Raw genomic sequence first — 20,045 nt, 5'->3', positions numbered from 1 at the left:
AACCCCAAACTACTCTTACCCCTCACCCATAAAACCCCAAACCACTGAGCTGAAGCTGCCAAGAATGTAGCCCCAGATTTTGAGCATACAGGAGTGATGCATGCTGGTTGTATGGTAAACAAGCTTGCAGATGGCCTGTGAAACGTTGTTTACCTGTCGTGGTTTTGATATTTGAGTAAGCTGCATTGAGCACTTCTCATTTCTTCCTTCCAGTTCCTCTTCCAGCAACTGGGGATGTTGGTGTCCTTTGTGAGAAGTCATATTCGGCCCTATATGGATGAAATTGTCACCCTGATGAGAGTGAGTGCAAACTGTATGCTAGCATTTTGCTGCTAGCACAGGTGGACAGAGTTTCTGTCATTATCAATGTATAAGTTACTTCATGCATTCATGTGAAATGCAGAATTCCATACATTTGAAGTACTAATTGGATTTTGAAATAATATCTATTCGAAACAGTAATATCTGTTATTACGAGAGAAGACTCCAGGAGGACGTTAGAGCTGCCTTCCAACACCTGAAGGGATCCTACGGGAAGGCTGCAGAGGAACTTTCCATAAGGGTGTCTAGCAATAGGACTTAGGGGAATGGTTTTAAGCTGAGGGAGAGCCGGGTTAGGCTGGATCTTAGGGAGAAGCTTTTCATCATGAGGGTGGTGAGACTCTTGAACAGGTTGCCCAGGGAGGCTGTGGATGTCTCCTCCCTGGGGGTGTTCAAGGCCAGGTTGGATGAGGCCTTGGGCATCCAGTCTAGTTGAGAGAGGTCCCTGTCCATGGTGGGGAGGTTGGAGTAGATGGTGTCTAAAGTCCCTTCCAACCTAAGCCGTTCTGTGATACCAATGACTGCAATATGATCAGCTCCTAGGTTCTGCTAGTCCCTGAGTTCTTTTGAGTGCTTGGACATTGTGCACCTTCTCCTTTCAGAAACAGTTTCAGCAGGAGGTGTTTGGAGTTCATAGATAGGTGACATTTCACTTCATTTTCGCTTACTGTTTGCAAAGACTTAGAAGGAATAGGAAAAATCAGTTGCCTAAAGGTTGTTTTTAACAGCTATAAATATCCTGAAGGCACAGAGTGTTTTGAAAACAGACCAAAACCTGCCAATTGATACTAGTCTAGTATAGCCCCTCCTTGTGATCTTGAGTTTATCTGGAGATTGTCTCCTACAGCTGGCTTTTCTTGTATCTGGTACAGCTCACTTGAAGAACTGAGTCTTTCTGTTTTTTTCCTTCTGTAGGACTTTTGGGTCATGAACAACTCCATACAGAGCACCATTATCCTACTTATTGAGCAAATTGTGGTGGCTCTGGGAGGTGAATTCAAACTTTATCTGCCTCAGCTCATTCCTCACATGTTACGGGTCTTCATGCATGACAACAGTCAGAGTCGTGTTGTGTCCGTCAAGGTGAGTGGGAGGCTGCAGTGCCTGGGCTGGGTTCAGTGTTGAGTTGGGTAAGTGCTCAACATGCTGGGCTCCAGCAGAGCTTCTTGCTTGTGTGCTGCAAGCAGATGGGATAGGTGCAGTTCAGCAGTGGCTTGGTATGAAATGCTGCAGACAGTGCTTTGCTGAAAATGCAAGGTGGAAGCAGCTTTTCACTAGATGCTGCCTTACCTAAAGTGCATCTCTTCTATGACTCACACTGGGTAACTTTTTCCTCCAGCTCTTGAATGCAATCCAACTCTTTGGAGCTAACCTGGATGACTACCTTCATTTGTTACTACCTCCAATTGTGAAGTTATTTGATGCCCCGGATGTCCCAGTGGTGGCTCGCAAGTAAGTGTTGGCTTTGCAGTCTGTCCTTCTTCTTTCCTTTTTGCCTTTTGATATCTAAGCTCTGCAGTACGTGCTCTGGCCACATGTAGAATAAAATACCACTTGATTCCTCCTGTGGTTTTCCTCTATGAAATCACTGTGGAAGAACTGGCTTTGCTTGGGTGTCACGCTACTGTTACTAGACTTTCTTGGGCATAGACTATTACTTTCTGCTTCTCACCTCCCAGTATTTTAGTCACTGCAACTTACTAGCTGCATTAACAGAATTCTGGTGACTTTTTTCATAGAATCACCATGCAATGTCGATTTGGGTTGGAAGGGACCTTAATAGACCATCTAGTTCCAAATCCTTGTCAAGAGCAGGGATATTTCCTACTAGACAAGGTTGCTTAAGGCTCCATCCAACCTCCCTTTTAACACTTCCACTCTACAACTTCTTTGAGCAATCCTTTCCAGCGCCTCACCACCTTTTCTATTATTATTGATGCCCAGGAGGCCTGAGCACAAATCACTTATATATTTTTACATCTCATTTCTCCTGTCTAATATCATGATGGCTAAGTTCTCCTTTCTTTCTGCTCTGACTTCAGAGCTGCTCTAGAAACAGTGGACCGCTTGACTGAATCCCTGGATTTCACTGATTATGCTTCACGGATCATTCATCCCATCGTGCGGACACTAGATCAGAGCCCTGAGCTTCGGACAACTGCAATGGACACCCTCTCCTCTCTGGTCTTCCAGCTGGGAAAGAAGGTAATAGCCTTCTTAGGCTTGAAAGCTCACAAAAGGAGGGACTGTCCCGAAGATTGATGTTTTGAAGTTGAATATTTGCATTCTGTATTTTAAAGAGCATAATTTTTTTTTATTCTCTTAGTTGTTTCTTGAATCAATAATTACTGAAATCAACATTTCAGAATTCGTTTCTTGTCAGATCAATAAAGGTGAAATTTAACTGCTCTTGATGACACTGAGTAGAAACAAAGGTGGAGTTTAGCTGCTTTTGGTGACACTTGGTAGAAACAAAGGTGGAACTGAGCTGCTCTTGGTGACACTGAGTAACTAGCTTTTGATGCTTTTCCCTGTACAGTACCAGATTTTTATCCCGATGGTGAACAAAGTTCTGGTGCGACACAGAATTAACCACCAACGCTATGATGTTCTCATCTGCAGGATTGTAAAGGTGGGTTGGCAAGTATCTAGCTCTTTGCAGAAGGGCACTTTGGGGATGTTTCTTGTTGAAGCAGATGAAGAAGAGTTGTTGCTGTGTTGTGTGTTAAGTGCAACTTTATAAGGAGATTTTGAGATTGCATTGGGAAGTCGTCAACTGGTTGCGATTATTTCCTATAGAAACATTACTGCAAGTTTTAGGCAAGAACTTAGACTTGTAGCCAGTGTAATTAATTTTTTTTTCTCAGTACTTCTTAAATGTGGATTTACCTTATTTTTCCCACAGTTCCAAGACTGAGATAACAAGGTCTCCTGATTTTCTGCAGCATGTTCCACATTTCAAAAAGTCAGTAACTGCTTTGCAGTTTGATTAGCTTGCACAAGTAGCACGCTGCTGTTCTAACCTACTAGTGAGTCAAACAGGAAAGAGTACTTGTTTTAAGGGGTGTTATTTGTTTTTCATAACTAGGAGCTAAGATTGTCTACCAGTTACCTTGGATAGAAAAGGGATATCATTTGAGTTCTTTGTTTTATAAAATTATTATAATGAAACCAAACTGCTTCACAAACTGTGTTGTGAGTCTGGATAGTCCTCTGACCTTATCATCCATTTGGCCTTTGTATGTTTGGGTGTGATCTTCATTTTAAGCCATTTATTGTAGGGCTATACTCTTGCTGATGAAGAGGAGGATCCCCTGATTTATCAACACCGAATGCTGAGAAGCAACCAGGGAGAAACTTTGGCCAGTGGTCCTGTGGAAACGGGTCCCATGAAGAAATTGCATGTTAGCACCATCAACCTGCAGAAGGTAAGACTGGAGCACTGCACAGCATGAGTTTGCTGCTGAAGGGAGAAGCTGTTGTGTCACATCGGTGGAGTTTGTCCAGTGCATCTAAACTGCATTTATTTACTTCTCTTTTCTGTTGCAAGTTCTGTGAAAAACAGGTCTCAGGTCAAAGTAGTGCCTGAGACTCTTTAAAATTAGAAGGTGGTAAGCAATTTTAGAAGAGGAACAGCTGAATTATTAGGCTAGTAATGGCCATGAAGTCATCTTGACACTTTCTTATGTGAAATGTGAACAAGACTTCCTAGATGACAAAGAATCATCTGTAGCTTCTAGAGACATCTTCTCAGAGCTTCTGCCTTTTTCATCAGCCGCTTCTCTGCTATCTTAGTGCTATAATGTCCTGAAGGGAGTATAGAACTTAACAGCGAAGCAGTGACTAATCTGAACAGTAAATGCATGTGGCACTCATTTCAGTGGTGGGATGGATTGGTTTGAAAATGCTGGACTTAAAAATGTAATTCTGAACATATGATGTATTTTTAAGCTGATGTTTCAATGGTGGCTTTAGCTCTTGATGTATTTTTGTTAGGGGGAAGAATTATTCATGTTAAATACTTGGCAGGTCATGACAGGAATACATTTAGGGAAAATTTCTTAGAAATGAGACTGAAGTGCTGCAATTTATCTGGTGAAGTTAGCATATTTCAGGGAATTGAAAAGGGAATCTCAACAATGTGGTTTGGAGCTGTAAAGAAATAATGCTGCCTGCTGATGGAGTCTTCTGCTTTGGGGTAGTGCTTCATTTGGTACTTTAATTGTCTTCTTTTGTAATACAGGCCTGGGGAGCAGCTAGAAGAGTTTCCAAAGACGACTGGTTGGAATGGTTAAGAAGACTGAGTTTGGAGCTGCTGAAAGATTCCTCCTCACCATCCTTGCGCTCGTGCTGGGCCCTGGCTCAGGCCTATAATCCCATGGCTCGGTAGGGTAATTCTGTTTTTTTCACATCACTTAAAATTGCAGCTGCAAGCCAGATACTACAAAGAGAAAGAAAGTTACTTAAAAGCTCTTAGATTCCATAAATAGAGATGGTTCCTGCTATAGGACAAATCAAATACTTGGCAACTTGATTTCATTTCCACCCTTCCTAGTTGGCTGCTCCATGATGTACACAATCTTTCAATATAATTCTGCGTATTGGCCTAGAAATCTCGTAAAGCACATAAAAGGGAAGCTGGAAAAATTGCAGAGTATGAAATAGTTTTGAGGATCTGCTGTGGATGCATAAAAATGCCTCTGAGTGGAATAAAACACAGTGGTTTATTTCTTTTGTAACCAGTATGTCTGGAGAGACTTTGAGTTTCTGGAAGCCATTACTCGTTTGTCTCTTCTTGACAGGGCATATGAATCTGACTGTTGCTGTTGGAGAAGCAATTCATTCCTGGTTTAGTTTTAATGTGAATGTTACCATTTTTGAAGTAGAAGGGCAAACAGCATGATAGAAAGTCAGCAGTTCCTAAGTGGGCAGAGGTGTGATGCTCATGTACTCCATGCATCTAAAAAACCCTCTCACAGTATCTTGTCACAGTATTGGCAGTGACTAGGGCTGTCACTCTCTGGTTTTCATGACCTTTTCTCCTTCTTAAGCTTTGCCATTTTTGCAAGCTCCAGCTAGTGCACTTCTCTGGTGAGCCGAGAAGGCATGAGTGTTGTAGCCTCTGTCCAGAGAAAGGTACAATCAGCTTCCTTACTGCATTCATTTATGATCTAAGACAGACCAGGCAGAGAAAGCATCCTTGGTGCTGTGAAGAGTTTGTCCTTTCCTAAAGTTCTTGCTGGCATATGATAGGACAGTACTTCTACTATTGTAGCATCCTATTACATTATTCTTAAGATGCAAGTTTCACTAACTGTTTGGTGCAGAAACTAGTTGTGTAAAAGGTAATCCCTCTCTATTGCAGGTAGACATATAAATGCATTTTGTAGCGCTCTTTCTCTGAATACAAGGGCAAGTCTGCTGTCAAAGAGACTTTTCTGATGAATAATGAATTCCCATCTCTCAATCTCTTCTGTTTTCCTCCTCAGTGATCTCTTCAATGCTGCTTTTGTTTCATGCTGGTCTGAACTAAACGAAGACCAGCAGGACGAGCTGATCCGAAGCATTGAATTGGCCCTGACTTCTCAGGACATTGCAGAAGTCACTCAGACACTGCTGAACTTGGCAGAATTCATGGAACACAGTGACAAGGTAGAGATGCTATGAAGCAACTCTTTTCCAATGCCTAGTTTATGGAAAGGGTGTGAAGAGTTCATGTCTGCTTTGTTCTTTTTTATACTCATCCTGCTTTTGATGCATGTGCTTCTGCCCAGGGTCCACTGCCTCTGAGAGATGACAATGGCATTGTGCTCCTGGGGGAACGTGCTGCCAAGTGTCGAGCATATGCCAAGGCCCTGCACTACAAGGAGCTGGAATTTCAGAAGGGCCCCACCCCAGCCATTCTAGAGTCTCTCATCAGGTAGGACCACAACTGATGAGATTTCTGCTCTTACATCACTACCAGATTTAGGATGCCATTAGGATGAATCTAGACAATTCTTAGGATTCCACTCTCTACCAGAAGACTGCTGTAGGCTAACAGCTTGCATTCTCCTAGAAGGTGACTTCTGCCCTTCTGTTATGTGCTTAAAAATTATGATAGAAGCCATGGAAAGTTGTACAGGAAAAAGCAGAGTCTTCTGCTTTCTGCCTCTCACCTGTTGAGTTCAATATGGGATATTGTGGAGTGGCTGTAAGATAGATGAGAGATTCCTACACCTATATGTAAATAAGGAAGAAAAGTTCTTAGTGAAAAATTCTCATCAAAATTGACTAATGTAGCTCAGGAAGAGTTCACATATCAAATAGAAGATAGAACAAGAGCGTATTGTTTCCTGAGCATTGTCAACAAGACAGATGTTACCCTGAAACACTTTTGGTACTGAGCTAAACTGTTTTAAAACATGAATCTGTTTCATATCACAGAATTGCTAACTCTGCTATCTGAGATGGACAAACTGATTTTGGTTGAGCAAAACCTTAGCTTGGTTTCAGCCCTTGTATACCTTGGAGCTGTGCTTTCCTGTTTTTTGTTTGTTTGGGTTTTTTTTTTCCCCCCTTCTCTTTTATTCTTTCATGCCTCAGTTTTGTTCTCTTGGTTTTCTGAGGAAAATCTAGAATTCAGTGTATTCCCTTCTCTTGGCCCAAATCACTTTGCAGCTGTTTGTGTATCAAAAAAGCACATTAAAGAGCAAAGGCTCAAAGTCAAGCAGGACTAAAAATGAAAGGCAATTTATTAGAAATGAAAAAGTTTAGAAACCCTTAAAAATTCATTTGGCAGACCACAGTTAAAATAGTTCCAGCTGTAGTTCCACACAGATGAAATTTACAGCATGAATAATCAAACATATTTAAGGCAATTCTCAAGACACCTTAATCTCCCATTTCATACAAGACTGAACAATTTAAATTAGATTCAAACTCTCTTTAAGATGAATAAAAATAGGTATATTAACTGCAACTATTTTTTCCAACATACTCAAAGAGTGATATGGCTACAGGAGGAGTCTCTCTTTTGTAACTGTTCTTTAAAACATTGTGTTATGTAAGGATTGGTGACAGAACATCTCTAGGTAGCTTGTAACTGAGTGATCTTCAGAACAGATGTTAATATTCCTCAGCATGGTGTGCTAGCACGTCCCCTTAGGTTGGAATAACTTCTGCCAGTTAATGGATTCTCTAGTGTGTGTTAGTGTTTTGCTCATGGATACAGTGGTTTTAATTGTTGGAGTTGAGTTTTTTGACTATGTGGCTGGGTCTGGATATCTTTTTGCTGACCTGCTGTTCTCTCTCAGTTTTGCTGACATGTGGCACATTTATGTTTAACCTGAACATAATTTTGTGACAGCCCAGTAAGTTGCTTTGTGATTGACCAACCTTTAGGTGATCTGTGGATAGGAATAAGCATCACAGAGCATACAGGAGAAACCCTTCCTCTGGGGTTACTATTTGCTGGGTGCAGACCTCTGTGGGGACTTACTTGAGGCAGCAGTAGGAGATGGCAGTAGAACTTCAGGAGAGAACCTGGGCAATACAAAACTTCTGAGCTTTGCCTTTTTCCTGTGTGGGAATGTAAGCTGCTTACTGTACACTAAAGAAAGGTGCATCAGGGGCACTTCTGATTGATTCCTCTGGTATGAAATGAGTATTTCTGTGATGTGAGTCTCTTTTGAAAGGAGTTACTCAGCAGTGCTTCTTTCAGACACTGAAGGAAAGGTGACAAAAAGGCCTTTGTTTTCAGTCCCTGCCTGACTGGTTAATGCTAAGGCAACTCACCAGTCACAATGCTAGTGACAACACACCAGTGGGTGTTCTGAAGGTGCTATAAGTGCATTCTCTCCTAACCTATTCTAATACAGCATTTTTCCCTTTGGAAAGAGTCACAAGAGGAAGAAATAATTTTGAGCCCTGATGACACTAGGGGCTGTGGCAGATGCTTAGTGTGCCTCTGTGTTCATAAGCCAGTATGTAGCTGTTGCACATATTAGATGAAATGAGTATTTATCTGGGTGAGTTGGAGCTCTCCATTGCCCACCTTCACCTGTGGCATCACATAGCTGTACAAGCAAATATTGGTTCCCTCTATGGTTTGAAGTCCTCTGGCCGGATCTTCATCTCAACTCTCTTCAGTGAATAGGTTGATCCGTGCCATCCATACCAGGTGATGCCATCCATGTTCTTGGTGTGCTCTCCCTTGCGGTAGTAAACCCCATTCAGGTTGGAATCTGTGCAGCAGTTGTACCAGTAGCCACCTTGTCAGAAAATGAACAGATTCCTGGTGAGCCAATTACTTAAAACAGGCAGGCTTTGTGTTAAGAATTACTGCTTCTTCTGGAGGAGAGAGACTAGAATGCAGCATTTAATCCTTGGAGCCTATAATCCTGCTAGCTGGGATTGCAGGTAAATTCAGAACTTCAGATAGATACTGAACACACAAAGGCTTTACAGTTCCATAGTCAGATTAGTCCAGTAGCTTTTCATCCAGTTGCTCATTCCTCTTAGAGTATTTCATAGATTCATGGCATGGTTTGGATTAGAAGGGACCTTAAAGATCATCTAGTTCCAATCCCCCACGCATTGGCAGGGATACCTTCCACTAGACCAAGTTGCTCCTTGACATTTTTCTGTCCCTGACTCAAAAAGAGCATGGAAACCACTTTTGGTTCTTAGTGTAGGCATCTTACAGTGTTTAAAAGGTTTCTGGACTCTGCAAGGGGGCTACACTATTTTATTGAGACTGATAGCAATTTTATTTGTGTGCCATGTGGGGGCACAGTGGGGAAATTAAAAATAAAGGGCAAGACACAAAGAAGACAGTTATTTGTGACAGACCTCATAAAAAGCTAGGAATAAAAGATTAGAATTCAGGTTGAGTTTTGAGGTGTATGTAGAATAATATAGGCAAATAATTACAAATCCTTAATTCTAGAGTTTGAATCAGAAAAATAGAAGGAAAAATAAAGACCTTATAGATATAGAGAAATAGTTTTCTGCGTCTCTAGATTACATCAATGTCTGGGATAGTCTGGCAGATTGTCAGGTGCACAGAGTGGGCTGGATAAATGTGTGTAGGTGAGAGCAGAGAGTAAATCATTTGGCAAATACTGATGTCTAGAACATGCAGCCTGGCTTTCTGTAAATCAGTCTTAACTGCCAGATTTCCCACACAACCCAGAAGTGTATATTCCAGAGTTGGTCATCACTCCCTTGCTTTGCTATTGTCACTTGTAAAGAGGGAGTCTTGGGCTCCCTACAAAGGACTCATACCTCTCTACGCAGCGCTGGCGAGTCTGCATTTCAAATAGTGTGTTCAGTTTTGGGCCCCTCACTCCAAAAGGGACACTGAGGTGCTGGAGCCATGTCCAGAGAAGGGCAACAAAGCTGCTGAGGGGTCTGGAGAACAGGGCTGGTGTTGAGTACCTGAGGGATGTGGGATTGTTTAGTCTGGGGGAAAGGAGGCTGAGGGGAGACCTTATTGTTCTCTACAACTCCCTGAAAGGAGGTTGGAGCAAGGTGAGGGTGGGTCTCTTCTCCATAGTATCAGGTGATAGGACAAGAGGAAATGGCCTGAAATTGTGCAAGAGTGGTCAGGCATTGGAACAGGCTGCCCAGGGAGGTGGTGGAGTCACCATCCCTGGAGGTGTTCAAGAAACCTGTGGACATGGCACTGTGGGACATGGCGTAACGATGGTCTTAGGTCAAAGGTTGGACTTGATGATCTCAGAGGTCTTTTCCAACCAAAGCAATTCTATGATTCTATGACCCAGGCAGCTCTGTGGGGCCAGGCAGGTGTTTGTATGTGCTTTACCTTTACGGAACTGGGCACAGTCATCCACACATTTGTCATTGTCCTTGTCCTTCGTGCTGAAGGCTGTATTGTTGTGGTAGCGCAGGGAGTCACGCCCTGTGTTGCCGGTGTAGTTGCCCACGAAGAGCCGGTAGCTGTTGAGTTCATTGCTCAGGGTGAACTGCTGGTACTGTGCGTAGCGGATGTTACCTTCCCAGTCCTGCCACACAACAAGGAAGAAGAAACAGGTCCTGTGAGAACCCTTAGGAGAAGATTCCACCATCTGTGATTCCATACAGTGCATGTTGTGTGTCTTTTCTCGGTTGTAGATTTTTCACAAGTTATTTTCTGTCTTGGACTCAGGCTGCAGAAACTTAGAAACATAGAATTGTTTGGGTTGGAAAAGATCTCTAAAATCAAGTCCAACCACTGACCTAACACCACCATGTCCATTAAACCAGCTGAAGTGCCATGTCTACATATTTTTAGAACACCTTCGTGGATGGTAACTCCACCACCTCCCCAGGCAGCCTAAAATTCCCACAGCAAGGCATCATATTTTCAAGTTTTATCTACACTGGTAGTAAACAATGCATGTGGAAACCTGGTGTGCAGCTCTTGTGTTTAACATCCTTGTCTCAAAGTGCAGCCACAAGTAATTTTTTTTCCCCTCTCTGAAACAGTGGCTTTTAGATCCAAAGCCATTCAGCTCACTCTTTCCATTGTACATATCCCACCCCTCAAAGCTATTGACCAACTATAAATGAGTCTAAGACAAACATAAGCCTTTAGCAGACTGTAGAAATTGTTTTGGGGTAATACAAGGCAAACTCTTGTACACAGACTGGAAGGAAGTGCTGCAAAAGGAAAACACCCAGTCTTAAACTTCATGGGGCAGAAGATTCCGAGTCTTGAAATGTGAGGTGGTCAGCAGTTTGCTGTCTGTCTGCAGTGAGTTCTGCAAGAATTCTCTAGAGCCCCAAATGCTTCCCTAAGATACAATCTCTGTGCAGACAGGAATTTGTACTACTGACTTTGCACTGTGGAGGACACAATTCTCTCTTATCCTTGAATGCATCACAAAGTCCATCCTACCTCATTCTCCTGTAATTAAAGCACAAAAATTCTTTTGGTCTTCTGTTGAGATAGTTTCTGCTTCTAGTGGATCACTTTGTACAAAAACCCCTTTTGGGGCTGAAATTTGGAGCTTGTTAGTTACCTCCAACTCCACTCTCAGAACAGTGGGGCGCCTTGAGAGTCTGTAGATATTTTCATTTCCCAGCCAAAAGTCTCCTCTGATGTTGCCAAATCCATCCCTGTATTGTTTCCAGTCCCTATTGAAAGATGTCAAACCAACTTTACGCCTCTGGATGATAGTCCAGCCACCTCCATCTGTCTTCATGTCACAGAACACCTAGGACAGGACAAAAAGCAGTGTTTACTTCTCAGTAGACTTAGGAAGGTTTGTTTCTCTTAACATAAGACATTGTTCCAAAATTTCACAACTTGGAGAAATTCCTCTTTTGTTTAAAAGTAATGAGAAAAAAAAAATCCTTAACCCTTTTTCTATTTTCCACTCTTAAATATTCATTCTTCCCTTCCTTGAAGTTTGCCTGTATAAAGATGATGATTCTAAGTGCAGAGTGTCATAACTCGGTATATGCTCTTTTCTTCTCTGTGATAGAGAAGTATTTCTTGATTATATTTGAAAAAGACTTAACACCTACATTTTGTACTTAACATCCTTACCTCCAGATCTGGACTCCCCAAAAATTCATCAGGAGGTAGCTTGTAAACGCCAGAGATTCTGTAGTTCCTCTGGTAAAGCGATGAGCAGTCATAGACAGCATCTACTTGAATCAGAACCAGTACGTAAGAATCTGAACAGCAACAACTCCCCTGTAAGAGTGATGTCTGCAAAGCTTTCTGTAATACAAGGAGTAATTAAGTGAAGAAGATTCCCACAAGTGTGTTTCCCTGAAACGGTTTAGTTTTGATCAATGCATATGTTAGGAAAAGAGGGGACCTTGTGTTGTTAACCTTCCCTATCCAAAGAGACACCTCTCTGTTTTCTCTTCACATTGCTGCTGCGTGTCTGTTAGAAGGTTAAAAGGTGCGTGTTTCCTTCCCCTCCCAAATAACAAAGGCTTATCTTCTAGAAGGCTGCCTACTGCCAGATTTGTTTTGTTTTGTGTGCCTGAGTAGGGTAGCTGAGTTTGAGCTGAGATGAGACATATTTGCTTAAAACATTTTGCACTAGAGCCTGTGGCAGAGGTGGTAGCTTTTAGCTGCAGTCAGTCTGGTAGCTTCTGCAAGCCTCCTTTCCTGTCAATACAGGAGCTGACTTGAATTGTAGTGCATTTTACCATTTTCTTCTGAGGAAGATAAAGCAGCTGAAGCAAGGCTTTATCCATTCTGACAGCTCTCACTGGGGTACAACCTGAACGTCTCTTACCTGGCGAGGTGAGACGTGTCTGCTTTAAACACCTTCAGGGCCACCTTCTTCTGTGGGATATTGTATTTTTTCCAAACCTCCAAAGGTTTGGATTCATTATAGTAAAAAAAAAAAAAAAAAAAAAAAAAGTTTAAGACCTGCTGTAAACAGCAATGTGTCAAAACTACAGCCAAGTGCAATTTTTTTTTTGTAGGAAGAATTTAGTAGACTTCGAAGTTTTTCCTTGGCATCTAAAATAAAAACCAATCCAAACGAAGCCTTCTGGCAAACCCAGTCAAACCCAAACATCCCAGCAGTTTCTTTTTAAGCAAGTTTTAAGCTCGTTGCAGTGATTTCATTTGAAAAGTCAGCAAAAAGGACACTTTCTTCTAGAAGCAGCTTTACAGGAGCTGACCTACAAAATGCACCTGCATTCCACAGTTAGTCCAGGCCTGTGCAATTACTGCACAGTGAAATTTTCCCTCGGGGAAGAGAATTTGGAGCAATTTAACTGTGTTCTGCCTGGGCTTATGTAACAGTTTGCATCGTGCCTCATCTACAGCCTTGAGATTTTGAGAATGACCATTCAAATAATGGGTCACTCCTTTCCTCTGGTTCAGAGAAAGTCATAAAGATACAATTAGAAATCTTCAGTAGTGCTTAGAGAGCACTTTTAAGTGTTTTACCGACTTCAAGTCTCCTGTCAGCACTGTGAACTTGGAGGATGTTACTGCCAGAGCCATTCCCTGACACAGCCAGATCCTGTTCTTTTTGGATTGGTCCTGTACTGTCAGAAAGTGCAATACCAGGCCAAGTTCCTCACTGTACACATACAGTACCTGTTCAGTTTTTATCCTCCTTGATTACAGACACAGATACTAAAATACAGCTGCCTCTTTGGGCTTTGGCAGACGAATTCACACCTGGTTCTCTCAGGATCGCCTGCCAACAGCAGTGCTGCATACACATCCAGTCTGCATATTTGCTGTTCACATTAGTGGGACGTGCTAGCATTAAGATCTAGTTGTTAGTTCATTTTGTGCATTAAGAGGTGTGTCGGGGAGCTTGGTGACTCCCTGCTTACCAGCTGAAGTCTGTGTGACAGTCTGAGCCGCCTGCAGCTGCATGATGTCTATCTGGTTGTTCATTTCGGAGTATTTGCTCTCAGCATCAATGAGGCGAGACTCCATCTGCTTGGTGCTCCCTTCCAGCTCCATCACCTGCATCACCACGTTCACCCAGTCACCTTCCTGCTTCTTGCTCAGCTCCTGCAGCATTCTGCTGAGGTTGGCTACTTGCACCTTGAGCTCCTTGATCTCATCGCAGCAGGCTGTCATCTTGGACTGTACATTCCCATTGATTGTTCTCCGTTTAGGAGGCTTCTGCAGCAGTGCAGGGTAGATTGCCACAGACACAGTGACAAAGCAGAGCCATGCCAGCTGGGCACTGGATCTTGCTGGCATTTTTGCTTACAGCAACAGAAAGCTTCCAGCTGCCTGTGAGTAGTCTGAATGCAGATGGGGTAGCTATGAAACTTTCAGCAGGTCCTCCAGCAGACTGGTACCTAACTTTCTTCCAATGAACTCAGTCTCTGAAGGTGGAGCCTGAAGGAGCAACTTTTTTTCAGTCTGTGCACTTTGGAAGTCTGTCTCAAAGCATCTTATATACTATTTTTCTGTTTACCTCCACCCCCCTGAAGCTATGAAGAGCTTTCTGGCCCCTCCCAGTTCATCTGTTCATATCAGGTGTTTACAGGGTGAAATTGGAAGAGGTTTCAGCCAAAAAGGGTTTGGGAGAGCAGGAGAGAATTCACTCAGTTCTGTCTTCAAAGGGGTGTGGGAGAGGACTGGGCAGTGAGGAGAATTTCCAACAATTATTGCCTGTTGGATTGTAGCCCTCTTGGTGACTAGTTCTGGCACTCCAGTAACATTAGAGGTCCAGGATGTGAAAAGACTGTTCCAAAGAGAGTGAGTTTATAGAAGTTCAAGGAAGGTAACTCCCTATCAGGTAGCTTTGGCTGCAATGAGTCCTACTAATATATTCCCCAGAAGTTGTAGGGGTAACTCTGCACTTGCAGTGTTTCTTAAATTAGAGAATTTGTAGCAAATTCATCAGTTCAGCACCTAACCCTCCTGTCTCTGCACACTGATGCTTCTGCACTGTTGGCTTTGTGGAATTCAGTGCTGTTCTCTTTAGAGATGGGATATCTGAGAGTGGAATGGGGAGAAGTCCACAAAATAAGTAAGTCAGAACCCATGCTTCTGTTTACTCAGAGTGGACAAGCAAAGGGACATTAAATCATGCTGAAGGATAGTCTATTTAAAACTGAGAAGAGATGGGTTTTTACAGACAGTGTGATCTGTCACACTCCAGTATTATGGTGACTAGTTTAACAACAGCTTTTGAAGAGAAAATCTATGGCTAGCTAAAATGTCCACAGTTACATAAAGTGCAGATTTAAGATTTATTATTTAAGGTTTGCTCTTAAATCTTTAGGTATTCAGAGTATAGATCAAATATTGGCTGGCTGAGATATAAGAGGAGACTGGAAATTATCTTTTAACATTTTAGCAGCTGATTATGGCTGTTTGATCCCAAAGTTGAAGTACTTCAGCAATGGTACAGCCTGGTGCAGGTGGTTTGCAACTTTTGTTCTAGAGCCTAACAGAGAATTTGTTACAGCTGCTCTGTAATTTCCCAATGTGTGGCTTCTTGCATCTTCCTGCAAAGTTTCTGATTGTGTCAACTGGCCGAGGCAAGGTGTAAATGGAGTAAATGGCTCAGGTAAATGCTCCTGGGGTAAATGCCATGAAAGTTTCTTGGTGTCAAAGAAAACAAAGTGAATCTTGCTCCATTTACCCCTGACATGCACCACAGCTGGTTAGTAGGGTTTTTGCAGAGCAGTAATGAAAGACCTTCCAGGGTGTAAAGATTTAGGAAGATGAATTCATCAAAGCACTGGAGGAGTAGAATGTGAATGGAGGTGTTTCATAAACCTGTTTTTTTCTTAGAGGAGGAAGAGATGATCTTTTGGAGGAGTTCAGAATTTGAGATCAAACAGGCAGCATTGAGTGTTTTCAGTTGTTGTGGGTGCCTGCCTGTGTGCTGTACTTTATGTACTACTGCAGCCTGGAGTATCAGCTGTTGAGGCTGCTGTGTGGAGATACTGCCTGAGATATGCAAGTCCAATTTGATGAAAGCACTGAGGGTACCTCCAGAGCAGACCATAGGCTTCAGCCACATTTTTGTCATGGACATTCCAGAAACCTTCCATGGCAAAATTGCCTTTTATGCTTCAGACCAGAAAGTGTCACTGCACCCAGATGAAAGCCTGACCTTTTTGTTCTGCCTCTAATCCTGTCTGAGCCCTCTTCCAGCTGGAGCTTCTGTCATTCCCAGGGGCAAATTCTTCTCAGGCTTCCTGTGATGAGAAACATGTTTTTGTCAAAGTTGGAACAAAGAATAGGGCAGACCAGATTTTGGCTTCTCTGCCCCAAAAAGCCACCCTGCTAACACTCCCATTGTGTTACATAGGACTTCGTTCTGCTGCTACTCTCACTCAAATTCTTCTATCTGTCTTGTACAGTTTGAATTTCACACACATCATGATGGGCAGATGTGGAAGAGAGGAGCCTCTTGTAGGTCCATGCATTTCTTCTTGATACAGATTTTGGAAGGATCCAAAACTCAGCCGAACTGTTGCACACAGATGTTATGAAACAGTGCAGAAAGGCCTCCAAATGCTCTCTTTAAACTGAAGTATGTCATTGGAATTGAGGCAGCCAGGGTTTTCTTTTGGGTTCAGCCTCTGGTTTGTGTATCCTAACACCATCCGTCTTTCTTTTGCATACGTACCTGTTTAAAGCAGACATAATACTTCTTCATTCTGAGGGTGACAATAGACAAATTATGCAGGAATAGGAGAGAGCACAAATCTTCTGTCGTTATTTTTGATGAAGCATTAAGAGAGCTTTGGACAGACAGATCTCTCTTGGCAGAGACCTTGGCCTTATGGAACTGGACTTCTTTATGAATATGTGAAAGATGAATCTCTTCCTGTTGCATGGAGAACTGAATGTAGGCTCTCAGGCAACAACACCTACTGATGGTAGTCACTGCCAGATCAGATCAGCTGTAGGAGCTGGCAGGCTGTTGGAAGCAATTCCACTGTTATGTAATTGTGTACTGACAATTCAGGATCCTAGTACATTTTGGGAATCTAGGGAGAAACTAGTTTTGTGATTACTGAGTGGGTCCTAGTCCTATTTTTCCCTTTCCCCCAATGCTGATAGAGGAATCCAATATAATTTTATCTGAATTCCATCACCCTGTGTTTTTTTTTTCTATTATTTTGTGTGTGTGGAAATATCTTTCCAGCTACCAGGTTGCAGAATAAGATCCTAATGTGAAGAGCATGAGGCAAATCCTTTTTGGTTTTGTTAATGATGTAGAAGTGGTTGGGAGAATTGAGCCTAACCATGGCTGCAGTTAGTGTGTTCCCTCTGCTTGCAGTGTTGGGTGATGTTACAAATTCAAGTGTGTTAGTATTACGTGATTAAAACCAGAGATCTCATGTCCCTGGAGGGCCAGATTAAATCAGAGGTCTGGGAAGCTGTTCTGGCAGGTGTATGTGAAGCTGAGACAAGAAGAAAAGCTCAGAGCCCTGTGGCTATTTATTTGGTAGGCAGTCACTGCAAAACCCTCAACAGGCATCTGGCAAATGCTTAGAATTCAGCATTCCTGGTGCTTGCTGAGGTGGCAAAGGCTCTCCTTGGTTCTCTGCTGGAGGGTCACAGCAGTCCATACTGTGCCAGAGCTCAGGGAAGTACTGCTTTCCTCTCCCACAATATGTGAAACTTCACCTCTGGCTTTGGAGATGCTGTTTCACCTTTTTCTGCTAATATTTCTGACAATTTTTTTTCTTCTCTGCCCTCACTGAATCTGGTTAATAAATATTTGGGTGCAGAAAACCTTTTGCAACCTAAGATTCATAGAATCACAAAATGGTCTGGGTTGAAAGGGACCTTAAAGATCATCTTGTTCCAATCCCCAGCCTCGGGCAGGGACATTTCATAGAATCATAGAATCATAAAATCAAGAAGGCTGGAAGAGACCTCAAAGATCAAGTCCAACCTGTCACCCTAAACCTCATGACTATCTAAACCATGGCACCAAGTGCCACGTCCAGTCCCCTCTTGAACACCACCTCCAGGGATGGTGACTCCACCACCTCCCTGGGCAGCACATTCCAATGGCCAACCACTCTCTCTGTGAAGAACTTTCTCCTCACCTCCAGCCTAAACCTCCCCTGGCGCAGCTTGGGACTGTGTCCTCTTGTTCTGGTGCTGCTTGCCTGGGAGAAGAGACCAAACCCCTCCTGGCTACAACCTCCCTTCAGGTAGTTGTAGACAGCAATGAGGTCACCCCTGAGCCTCCTCTTCTCCTTCCACCAGCCCAGGTTGCTCAAGGCCTCATCCAACCTGGCCTTGAACACCTCCAGGGAGGGGGCATCCACAACCTCTTTGGGCAATCTGTTGCAGTGTCTCACCACCCTCATTGTAAAGAATTTCTTCCTAATCTCCAGTCTAAATCTCAAATCTTGCAGCTCGAAACCATTGCCCCTCACCCTGTTGCTGTTGTAGTGGTTCTCTCTGCTTTGCATTTCAAAGCTCATGAAGTTTTTTATTTACTCTTGAGTATTTGTATAAAAATTGGGAATTTGGGCAGTTTTAAACCCCACGAGCAATGTGGTGTGCCCTTGCTGTGCAAAGTTGAAGGGCCTGCTACTCTGGCCTGGCAGCAGTCAATCGTCAGAACTGCTGATTGAGAGCAGTCCTTTGCCACTGTGGGTTTCTCAAATGCATTTGTTCCCAGCAGGGGAATAATTTTCAGTGGCATGATGGAAATGCTTTGGGGTTTGGAGTGGCGGGGGGGGGGACAATTGATTGTTCTCTGAGCTTTGTTGAATCAAGGAGTGAAGGATGCCTGAACACAAACTGTAGAACTGGGGACACTGGCCAACAAAGCCAATTCCTTGTGCCAGAGGATTATCTGTTCCCCAAAGTATCCACAAAGTAGTAGTGCCTTCTGTTTCGAATTCCAGAAGCAAGCTCTCAGCACTTCAGAAGGAAAACCAAGCTTGATTTATCTGCCACACAGAGGAGCTTTTTAAACAAACTTAGGAAGATTGCAAGAAGAGTTTGGCTTCTTGTCTGGTCTTTGCGCGCAAGCTGCTGTAGTGCAAAAAGTAAGGGATTTGGTAATAGGAAATGTGTGTTCTCTCACAGAGAGGCTTGGAACCTCCTGAAAAGGCTCTGTTGAAAGAAAGTTTTTCATTTTTTATGGGAAGATAGGGAAGGGTTCTGTCTCTTACTTCTGAGTTCCTGAAATTTTAAAATGTATTTTGACTGGCAGAGAATAATGTTAGAGACCCTCAAAGATAATGGAAGACTGGAAAGCTCCCAGGACTGTATAAAACAGAATATTTCTAGTAAACATTAGATATTTATGCCTGGGGTTTGTGGAGGAGAAAAGTCCATCATTTTAATTGTCTTCCTACTGAAGACAGCAAAGTTGTTGTCTTTCATTCCTAGTTTCATACCTGGTTTCTGTTTGGTGAGACTTCAGCTGGAGTACTGTGTCCAGCTCTGGTACCCTCAACACAAGAAGGACATGGACCTGATGGAGAGGATCTAGAGGAGGCCACGAAAACAATCAACTGACTGGATCTCCTCTCCTACAAGGACAGGCTGAGGGAGCTGGGGCTGTTCAGCCTGGAGAAGAGAAGGCTCCAGGGAGACCTAATAGCAGCCTGCCAGTACTTGAAGGGCCCTCCAAGAAGGCTGCAGAGGGACTGTTTGCAAAGGCCTGCAGCGGTAGGACAAGGGACAATGGTTTGAAATTAGACAAGAGGAGGTTTTAGGTGCATTAATGCTGGAAGATTCTGCCAGTCCATACTGGGCAGCATAGCTGAGTGCTTGGGCCTTTCCTGAGGGGTGATGTGTTTAACCTGAGACCTAAAATACAGAAGTCATCTCTTGTGGCCTGCTGCCAAGACTTCAAGTAAAATAGGTGGTAGTGGTGGTTTTTTTTTTTTCTAGTTTCTACACAAAAATAAACATGAATATGTTGTACCTTCAGTGAACATGAGGAATAATTGATGTTCACCTTAATATGAAACTTTGTATTATCCTGAATTAGGAACAACTGCAAGGATATCACCCTGTAAACAAAGACTTAACTGGCTGCTGAGTTAGCCAGAAGCATTGTTTTTGTCTTGAGAGATGTTTTCCAACCTTCTCCTTTAATCCAGAAAGATTTTGTAGTTATTTTTTCCCAATACGAGGAGAAATCTATCCTCCTGATTGTAATCCAGTAAACTCCCCTCATCTCCAGTAGCAACACTGTGACTAAAACCCCCTGGCAACTCTGCCTGCCTGGAATATCAGCCCTTCAGGGCCTCTTCTGTGTGCCTGGATGTTTTTCTGTGGTGTTGCTCATTCT

General features: G+C 42.9%; 2 protein-coding genes across 2 annotated transcripts in view; one reads left to right on the top strand and one right to left on the bottom strand.

The window, feature by feature from the left end:
- MTOR (mechanistic target of rapamycin kinase) overlaps positions 1–20,045 on the top strand; it is a 60,013-nt gene that overhangs the window by 8,229 nt on the left and 31,739 nt on the right. Inside the window, exons 13-21 of the mRNA XM_054394963.1 lie at positions 214–300; positions 1,237–1,404; positions 1,661–1,773; positions 2,364–2,526; positions 2,861–2,953; positions 3,603–3,749; positions 4,565–4,707; positions 5,811–5,973; positions 6,096–6,241. Coding sequence (XP_054250938.1) covers positions 214–300; positions 1,237–1,404; positions 1,661–1,773; positions 2,364–2,526; positions 2,861–2,953; positions 3,603–3,749; positions 4,565–4,707; positions 5,811–5,973; positions 6,096–6,241 — 1,223 coding nt within the window. The remainder of the gene's footprint in view (positions 1–213; positions 301–1,236; positions 1,405–1,660; positions 1,774–2,363; positions 2,527–2,860; positions 2,954–3,602; positions 3,750–4,564; positions 4,708–5,810; positions 5,974–6,095; positions 6,242–20,045) is intronic.
- ANGPTL7 (angiopoietin like 7) lies at positions 8,404–14,005 on the bottom strand. Its single transcript, XM_054394964.1, has 5 exons — positions 13,627–14,005; positions 11,858–11,958; positions 11,328–11,522; positions 10,130–10,328; positions 8,404–8,573 (listed from the first exon to the last, which is right to left on the bottom strand). The coding sequence occupies exons 1-5, from the start codon at positions 14,003–14,005 to the stop codon at positions 8,404–8,406; spliced, it is 1,044 nt and encodes a 347-aa protein (XP_054250939.1).

The sequence above is a fragment of the Indicator indicator genome, chromosome 32 (genome assembly GCF_027791375.1).
Source record: "Indicator indicator isolate 239-I01 chromosome 32, UM_Iind_1.1, whole genome shotgun sequence".
NCBI classification, from domain to species: Eukaryota; Metazoa; Chordata; class Aves; order Piciformes; family Indicatoridae; genus Indicator; species Indicator indicator.
This window is presented reverse-complemented; position numbering and strand designations above follow the sequence as displayed.